Here is a 9,879-nt window from a genome sequence, read left to right on the forward strand (position 1 = left end):
CACACTGTTAGGGCTTTGGGGCGTATAGTCGTATTATATTTTCCAGACCTTTCAAACTGAAAGCCCGTGTTTAACGACAACGTCGGGTGTGGCTGCTGGAAATCAAAGGAGGCACAATAGACCCAGCAAACGGACTTGTCTCCCTGCCAGGCTTCCAGAGGCCAATTTATCAGCTGCAGGTTTGACCCTATATGGCTAAAAAACGAGTGTATCCAGAATGACTGAGATAAGTATAACCGAGGCCTTTGAGTCTGCAAGAGAGAAATTAAACTGGACTGTCCCTGGGGGACAAGAAACATCTGTAAAACCGTGCTTGCTAAATGTTTAAGGCTCAGCTTGTGCTGGCTCATGGGCAGGCACTGCTGGCAAGTGGGGCCGAGGAAGGTGGCCTTTTGGGGAAAGGCACAGAGCAGGTCATTACTTGCCGTGACTTATATGATTTGGTTGACCTGCTTCGTTGTTTGGTGGAGGAGAGTCGAGCATGGCCATGGGACACAGGGAGAGCCTTGGTTTTATGGGGCACTGCTTGGTAGGACAGGGACAATAGCAGTGACTCTGTGAGATAGGCTTTTTAAGGAGCCTGAGTGTCAGGCACCCAGCTGTCATGGAAAATCAGTGGGATTTAGATGCCTGAAGTTTTTCAGCCCCTGCTTCCAGTGAGCCATGTGCTTATCATCATCCAGATCACTTTCCTTGTATGATTTCTTTTTCTGCACCCCATGTGTATACGTGGGTTAGTGTTTTTTTTTTCCCCTGTTTCAAAAACAGCTGAAGTCTTTTAGGCAGGAGTGCAGTCTAAACAGTTGGGGGAAGATATCTGAACATGAGCGAGCCTGCCCTGGGTAGATGGAGCATTGCTGCTGGCCCATGAAGTCAGGGAGAGCATCAGAGTTTTGGGGATGCTCTGGAGGCATGGACCAATCTCTCTCACCCATCCCACCATACTGGAGTAGAGCCATGTTTGGGGGCAGCAGCCATGCCATGGTGTAACAGAGATGGCTGCTAATGTGGTTGTTTTGGTACGGGACAAAGTCAATGGTGGCACCCAGGTGGAGCTGTGTCTCTACCCTTTTCATACCTTCTTTCCTGTCCCTTGGAGTACAGGTTGAGTTTTGCTGTGGGCAGGAAAGTACGGCCACGGGGTTAGAGGTGCTAGGCACACAGCAAGCTCTCTGCACTGGCACTTTCATGACCCCTCGAGCATCTTTACCAAACTCGGCACTACTGAGCTATGACAGGCAGGATTTCTGAAGCATAAGCGATGGAAAATCCCTCTGTGTGTCCTTCACAGCTAAATGGTAGAGTCAGATGAGACTTTCTACTTCTCGGAGCGCCAGGTATTAGAAAAGTGACAAACTAATCAATATTGGGTTCATCGTTAAGGTGCGGGGAGAGTCTGCCAAACCAGAGGCAGAGGGAACGGGTAGCTGAACTTTCTTGTGACATGTATGAGGTCATAGCCAGTGCCACATAAAAGAAAGAAAAACAGTTCATGGCTGTGAATAAATTGCTCACAGATGAAGAATCTAGTTTGCCAGTCATGTGATGGGAGCAATCTATTCAAATGATTTGTTATGTCCCAGTGTTTGTCTTAGGCAGTACCAGAAGCATGAAAGTACAGATATAAAACTGTGAGATAATATGTAACAAAGATGTGGGAGATAATGGGCTATGACCAGTTTTCAGTGGAAAAGGCATACGGTGCTAATCTACCATGGATAGTTTCTTAAATGAGCAAGAAATTGAAAGAACATTTTAAAGTTTCCTGTTTCTTCACTGAAACGGAGTCATTCTCAATGCCAAGCCCAGCGTAACACTTTAATTTCTGGGCCAACCATATTATGCAAATATCCTCATGCTCAGATCTTACATACCCGACCTCTCAACTTCATTCCTTGGGGAATAGTATTCTCGCCTCCTATTTAGGTTAGAATCAAGTACAATGAGTTCTGATGTGTAGGAAAAGTATGGTAACATTAACAAAGTTAAATGAATGTAAATAAATAAGAAATTTTTTTGGTTAGTTTGTCTTTTTGTTCCTCTTGAATGTGTTACTGGGTTGTAAGTACTGTATTGCTGCTGCAGCTAAAGCCCCTGCTGAAGTCACTCAGAGTTTTTTTGACTAAAAAAAATTTACAATCAGCCTTACATTTTGAGCTGTCAAAAATAGTGAGATTTTCTTTTTTTCTTTTTTTTTTTTTTCTTTGCTGGCCAGGCCCCAGAGATGAAGGTTTGTGTTGTGTGTTTTGGTGTTGTGTTTTTTTTTTTTAATGTGTTTTGGATCTGTCCCAGGTTTTTTTGCAACTGTAAGAGGAGAAGGTTCATGTTTTCTATAAGGTGCTGTTTGGATCCTGAACTTATTTTAGACCATTGAGTTTCTTGGAGATCAATGGTAAGACGCTAATTTACATCAGCTGAAGTTCTTGCCAAGAGTTGTGTGGTAGGCTGGATCTTTTCCTTCAAAGACTAATTGGAGGCCATCAAACTTAATTTTGGCTACTTTAGGTTCAGTCTGTCTCTCTGAAAGACCAGTAAAGCTTTCCTGCTTTTCACTTCGCTTAGATTTCAGTTATAACATATAATGCTGGCTTTCAATTGTAATTTCAAAGAGTATGCAATGCAAAGCGCTATATCCGGACCAGATTGGACAATAGGGTGTGCCTGCATATACATCTGTATGTAATTCCATCGCTTGTGTTCAATGATGTAAACCACTTGTGATGTCAGGAATATTGAGAAACACTGTCTACCCCTAGGCCTACAATAGGGAAAAGGCTCAGCTCCTTCCAGGGTGAAGTTCTGCTGCAGGATTCGTGATTGATGAAGGTGCTGCCCGCCTACCAAACTGTCCTCTCCATTTCATGGCCTGGCTGAAAGGGTTTCATGTGCAAAATCTGTCAGGATACTTCAAATCCTACTGTTTGGATTTATTTTCCAGGTGATGAATGTTTGTATGAAAGCTTTCCTGAACTTCCTTTGGAGGAAGCGCCAGAAGCTGACGGAGAGGCTGCAAACGTCCAGTGTCCAACAACCCTCAGCATTCAAGAGCCATCTTCTCCAGCGACCTCCAGTGAAGCTTTCACACCAAAGGAGAGCTCTCCTTACAAGGCTCCGATATACATTCCCGATGATATTCCCATTCCTTCAGAGTTTGAGCTCCGAGAATCCAACATTCCTGGAGCAGGATTAGGGATATGGACCAAAAGGAAGATTGAAGCAGGGGAAAAATTTGGCCCTTTTGTAGGAGAGCAGCGACCACACCTTAAAGACCCCAGTTACGGTTGGGAGGTAAGACACTGTACATTCTTTCGGTCTGTTGAACTCTCTTGCGTGTCTATAAACACAGAAGTATTTGCAGAATTTGAGTCCTATTCTGCAGCAGTCAGGGATTATTTGTGTGCAGGAAGACTGCTTAGTGGCCTTTCAGAGCTTCCTGGATGGAAACAAGTGTAAATTAAAAAAGAAAAAAGGCAGGCATTATTGTTTCTTTTCATGCATGAAATCTGTCTAGGTGGATACTGGCAGGTGATGACTCTTTTGGGGAAAGAGGGGAAGAAGTTGAGTTGTTGGAACGTTTCTGTACCATTTTTAGTCTGCTCTTGGACAGTCTTGCAGTATGTCTGTAGGCTACGTGGCTAAAAATTGCTGTTGCAGAACCTTGTGCTACTCAGGGATTTTGAAGGCTGGGGTTTTGATACTGCTTCTATTTAACTAAATGGCGATTTTGCCATGCATTTAATGAAGTATGTTTGGATGCTGGTGTCAAAGCCAGCACACGTGGGGATGATGTGGCTCGTATGAGGTCTGTAGATGCTCTGAGAAATGTTGATTTCCTGATGGAGCTCAAGGCCTCCTTTGACGAGTCCGGTGGTTGCCTCTTGCCTTCTCTGCCTTTCGGTGGTAACGCATTTTCCTCACTGTGATACCATCACGGAGCTGGCTGAGCTGCAGGTCTGTGGTCAGGTCAGGGCTTTAGACCTCAAGTGGTGCACGTTGCCAGTTGTGTTATGGTGTAACAAATGTTCTTGCCTGGTTTTATTCATAGTTTTAACAATGTGCTGTAGAACCAGAGTGTAATCTCAACTTTCCATCTGTACGTTTCCTTTGGTTTCTGATAAGCGGAGAAGTGCAGAGTTTGCATGGCTCTCCAGGGGCACGACTGACCTCTGGGGAAATGGGAGGTTCGTTTTCCCAGGAAAAATGGAGTTTTGCTGCGGAGCAGAGCCTTGCAGATATGGTGGAAAATAGAGGTTCAATTTGCTCTTAACTGTCCATAAGTACTCAGTGAGGTCATTACAAACTTTCCATCCAGTTGTTTAAACTCTTCTGAGACCTGTGACAATATGACAAAATAGTGTCAGGAGAAATTATAGACTTGGCAACACTCTATCGAGTTAACAGACCCTGATGCAATATAATTGCTGATGAGAAATCTTTATTATTTGAAAAAGGCACCAGGAAACCATAAAATCTGACCTTTAACCACACCACAATTAAGCTCAGATATTGATAACAGAAACTGGAGCAAAACTGCTGAGACACGGTTGCACTTGCTGTTTAACATATTAGAAAATTAGGATATTTTAGAATGGATCCTCAAGTGGTGTAGGGTAGGATAACACCACTAAAACCGAGGGAAACCCGTCTTGATTTTCACACCCTTAAATGCTGATAATATGCTGCGATATTAGAGACTGTTTTTTCTGCTTAAGATGTTTAGGATTTGGGGGTCTATGAAATCCATACAAGAAATGCGTATTTTGATAGTGCTGGAAGCCCAACTGGCAGATTGAATCCCTTTCAAGCTGCAGGACTCATGCCATTTGAACAGTGTTATGTATTTGGGACAGCTGGGGAGAAGGTATTGAAAAGTGTTGGAGCAAAATCACACAAAATCAACAGTTGAGTCCCTCTGCAATTTGGCCACTCATCTAAAAGTACTCTACAGTGCTCAGGGGAGCTTGAAACAGAATATTTTTCCAAGAAGTGGGTTAAGTACTTTTATTGTAATTGAAAGAAGACGAAGAAATGCTGGTTACCAGAGTTTACACAATGAGTAAAACGGCACGTAGTGAAGGTTAAGGCTAAAGAACAGATGTGGGGGGACCTGGTAGTGCTGGAGAAGACCTTACTAGTGCCCATCCCAGCCCAGACCCTCATCATCATGCTGCTCTGGAAACCACCACTTCGTTGGACATGTACCTTGGGATAAAAAAAGGGAGAAAGAAGATGTTACTGGTCTGTGGGCTCAGGTAGTGTCAAAGGAAGCGTGGGATATCGAGGGAAAGGTGTCATTTATTAAAGTTTAAGTACAGTCTTCTTAAGTACAGAATTCAAGCTTTTCTGACGTCACTTTTTCTACCTGAACGGGCACTTTTGTGAAACAGGGCACTTGTCCTGGCAGATGCCAAGAAGTCAGTTAAAAAATGGGGAATTCAGTCTGCTGTTGCTGATATCAAGGTGAAATTCCATTATTACATTTAAATGGAGGAAGGATGGAACCAGAGCTTCTGTGTGGTATTGACTGTGGATTTAAGTGGCTTTGTAGTATGAGAGGTTTTAAAATCTGTCTTTCCACAATGACACTTGCTTGCTGAGTGAATTGTACTGATGTGGATACTGTCATCATATTCTCTTGTGTTTGATTATCTGTAATTCATAGAATAATTCATGATGCTATAGAGGTCAGTGGTGTCTGGCGGCTTCAAAAGGTGAGATGTCTCAGTCTGCTCAAACTGCTCACTGGTGCCACAGGCCAAAGAAAACATTTTATTGTGTCTTGGCTTAGTTGTTTCTTCACCTCACATGTGCATTGCTTGGAGAAATACATAATGGGGTTGCAACACAGCTAATGCTTGTGTACTTATTTAGTTCTTTTGAATAGGGTCCCCCGTGGCTACAGAGAGGATGATTAAATTATTGGAAAAATCAATTGTTCCATTTTATCTGCATTTTTCTGAGTTTAAAGTGAAACGCTGAATGTACAATGGTGCTGGACTCTCAAAGATGATGAAGGAGGAATCTCTTTTCAAGAAAATAATTAGCATAAACATATTAAAATACTTTTGGAAGGAAAGCTGAGCATCTTCCTCAGCTGTTTTCTGATGCTGTATATATTGCTAATTTTGCTATGAAAGCTTTGCTGCTTTTTTGCAATTGTTTAGGATTGCTGGGTAGTCTAGAGTCTTAAACTAGAAAATTTCAAACCAAAACCCTACATGCACATTGCAGGAAAGAGTTTATAGCTACACACACATTTGGACTGTAACTACGTATTTGGAAAGGACATTTTTATTCCCGTGCAAAAGGTTGTCATAGTTTTGGGTATTTCCAGCTGTGGAATACTTCTGACTTTTTTGTGACTGACATTGATCTGAGTTGATACTAGGATTAGCCTGTAGTGGCTGGGAGAGAAGTGGAAGCTGGAGAAACTGCTGCTGTTAAATTTTGCAGCCAGGCAGTTGATGATAAAGAAAAATTTGCTACAGAAGGCTAAGGAATTTCACGGGGCCTGTTCCTACGTTCCCCTATAGCAAGACTCCCTATGGCATCGGCGCAGAATTTTGTCAGAGCAAGTCCAAGAAAACAATGTCTATTGTGTCCATTTATATACTTCAGCCATAAAACACACCCTGGGACAAAGAGAATTTGTTGTGATATAGTTGTGCTTGGGTCATGATTAGAGTGCTGTAGACCAGTATAAATGAAAAGCCATAAATTTGAATTTTATCTCATTTTGTGGGTCTAGAGTCGAGCATTATCTAATCAGGTATTGGTTAGCTAAAGTACAAATCGAACAGGGGGTCACCGGACAAGGGGAAAGGTCGAGCTTTTTTGCAGTTTGTCACCGAGGTTTTAGTATTTGCCGGCAGCCCGAATATCTGAGGGGGTCGGGAGGCTGTTGCTCAGTGGTTGTTTGAAAAGGGAAAATTGACTGCTGCTTAATCAACAAGGAAAACAAGCTTTTAAGGGATGGCAGTAATTTTTTTTAAACAAAAGCAAGGGAACACAAATTTAGTGATTTCATCATGGTTCATGCCCTGCTATGAAAAACAACCGGGAGAGTATTTCAAAGAAAGCCTTTGAATAGGTCACCAAAGCACATGCACCTATCTTCGACCGGCATCTTCCGGAGTATGTCGAATATTCAAATTCAGGTCTCTTACTGCTATAGCAAACTCAGTCTCATTCATAGGGACAATTTCTTCACAGCTCCTTTTATCCTAAACTTTTATTTCTTTACTAGGAAGGCAAAACCAGGAGGAATAAACTCTAATAAATCAAACTTGTCACAGAAGTAAAAAATATTTTAGAGCTTTATAAAGCAGCATATAATCTCTTTATAGAGCACAGTATATTTTCCTGTCATGACAGTGAGGCTGAAAAGCATCTCAGATTTGGTAAAGTATGCAAAAGAAATTAGGAGGCCATTTGGCTATTTGTTTACTTTTCCTCTAACATTTTTGATGTGAGTCTTTGGGGAAAGCCGCGCAGCTTCCTGAAAATTGTTCTGGAGTACAGGCTGCCCACTGGTTTATAGGGACTGGGATAGTTGCAATTTTAAGTTTCTATTCTGCACTCTTTGGGTTTTCTTTTGGCATTTTTTAAATTTAAATTTAGACTTATTTGAGATTCAGGGCTCTAGGTGTACCGTCTATCTTTATGAAAATTAAAGGATAAGCTACAAAATGTAACGGATATAGGCTTTTAGAGTTGGAATCTAATGAAAACAGAACAAAAGGTGGCATCTTCGAAGTAAGTGCACATGGGAGTCACACATCTTAAAACTTGAGTTAAGCTATTCTTAATAAACAACGACACAGTGCTGAGGGAAATAACTCCCTTGTCAGTGAAATCACACGGGGAGAGAGCAGTAGATTGTCTTTTTCAAAAAGGAAAAATAAAAGGAACAAAGACTTCACTTCTGAACAATATTCTTTGGGATATGGAGTTTGTCCTAGTGTTAAATAAAAAAAACCCTTAACTTTCTGCTGTTGTCTGACACTGCACTGACTATTACAGACCAAATCTTGACCTTTCCTTGAATTGTTTTTAAGAGCATTAACATGCAAAGCAACTCCACACTTAACCAGGTCGTCGGAAAGTGGGGGAATATAATGCAGATTCCTTGCCTGCATTTTCTCCTTGCGTACGGATTTCAGCAGTATAGGGACTCCAGGAACCTTTGCCAAATTAGTATTGAAGCAAAAGCAGGAATAAGAATGTGGATTATTCTGTTATTTGGAATTCAAAAGGAATTAAGTTGCTTTATAGTGGGGGACGGGGATGCTTTTTGATGAATATAAGACCAACCTAGTTTTGCAGATAGCGTATTTTCCCTCAGGTCAACAGACCATCCACTTTTGGCAGCTGCAGGTGGGGGTGACATCCTTACCTTTCCTTCAATACGTGGGTGACGTTTTATCCCATTTGGAGCTCAGCTTTGCAAGGCGTAGAGCACCCTGGCTGAGATCCAATAAAGCACTTAGGCACGGGCTTATCATCAACAGGATTACCCAGGTGTTTGAGTTAAGCACTGTGTTGAGCTCTCTGTTAGGGACATAGCGTTCAGTGCCACATAGGATGGAGTTCATACTGTATATCTTGCCTGGGGTGAGTATGCACAAGGGTGCTTAAGACAACCCCTCGAAAGTTGCGTACAAAAAAGACATTACTTACGGTGCTGCTAATGTTACCAGTCTGAATTCTTCTGTTATTTGCATCTGTATCTTATGGTGAGGCTGTGACTAAGTCAGATGCTACCTCAGCAGTCGGAGTCCTGTAGCAAGGTAGACAGATGCTCCACGAACAAAGTGTTGCTCTAAGAGACGATGTCAGTTGTACACCCCAACTAGCTACTTGGCTGTTAACACCAGCTTTCTCCCTTCTCAGAGGACAGACAGTTTATAATTACAAATGAGCAATCATCAGGTCCTTGAATAGCAAGATATGAGCAGGTGGACTTGTCATTCAGTTCAAATTAAATATATTGACAGCAAAGGGGAGCTGTTGGTCTTTGGGTTGTTTCATGAGGATGGAAGAGAGTTAGGACTTGAGGGCAGCACAGAGTAGTCTGCTCTTGTCCTTCTTTACGGTTCCTTACTTCCACTCTTCAATTCTCCTATTTCTTTGATTAACATGATTAAGAAGAGTCTCGCATCATGAGGTCGATAGGACGTGATGCTCTGTTTCTTTGGACAAAGACCACAACTCTCCCTTGCTCAGGCAAAGTTGCTGCTCACTGGAAGGAGAGCACGAACAAGATCTGCAAAGCTCCCTCTTTGGCTCTAAGATGGAGCGGTTCTCAGAAAACATTCAAAACTGTATCGCATGAGATAGCAGAGAGGCTTTAGCGGCTGCCAGAAGGGAGGTGCCACTCGCCCCTGTCCTGAGCCTGCTCTGGCACCGGGGCTGCTGCTTACGGGGCTGGTAAGTCACTGAGCCAAGCCAAAGTCAACGTGGCAACAGCATTAGGAAGAGATTTTAGGCCAGCACAGGAGACTGAGCTGGTACTGGTGTGGCATGACTGCGAAATCTCACATAAAACCTTTGTCTCAAACCTGAAAAGTTTTGTGTAGAATTGACTAATTCTCCACCCGAGGTGGATGCTCCACCATGCCCTTGACCTTGGGGGCAGGAAATCGCCCATTTCATGGTATGGTCTAAAGCCACAGAAACCTCTCTGTAGGTCTGCGTATGTATTCCCCACAAAGCCTCTGAGGTTTTAATTTAATCAGGAGGAGCATTAACTCCTGAGGGAAGCAGAATGAAACCGTAAGGGTCAAGTGGATTTAGAAGTAGGAAGGAGAGAAGGAAGCTTTGTTACCTTCTTCAGAGCAGAACTGGGGGCAAGTTTCAGGATTTTTGTATTCCTCTTCA

General features: G+C 42.6%; 1 protein-coding gene across 1 annotated transcript; it reads left to right on the forward strand.

Annotated features, from left to right (window-relative positions):
• Positions 1-995: 995 nt before the first annotated feature.
• LOC104166859 (MDS1 and EVI1 complex locus protein MDS1-like) lies at positions 996-3,288 on the forward strand (the record flags this gene model as incomplete). Its single annotated transcript, XM_009706950.1, has 2 exons — positions 996-1,104; positions 2,939-3,288. Coding segments are annotated over exons 1-2 (459 nt in total), but the record flags the coding sequence as incomplete, so codon positions are not given.
• Positions 3,289-9,879: the final 6,591 nt, after the last annotated feature.

The sequence above is a fragment of the Cariama cristata genome, unplaced genomic scaffold (genome assembly GCF_000690535.1).
Source record: "Cariama cristata isolate BGI_N322 unplaced genomic scaffold, ASM69053v1 scaffold5369, whole genome shotgun sequence".
NCBI classification, from domain to species: Eukaryota; Metazoa; Chordata; class Aves; order Cariamiformes; family Cariamidae; genus Cariama; species Cariama cristata.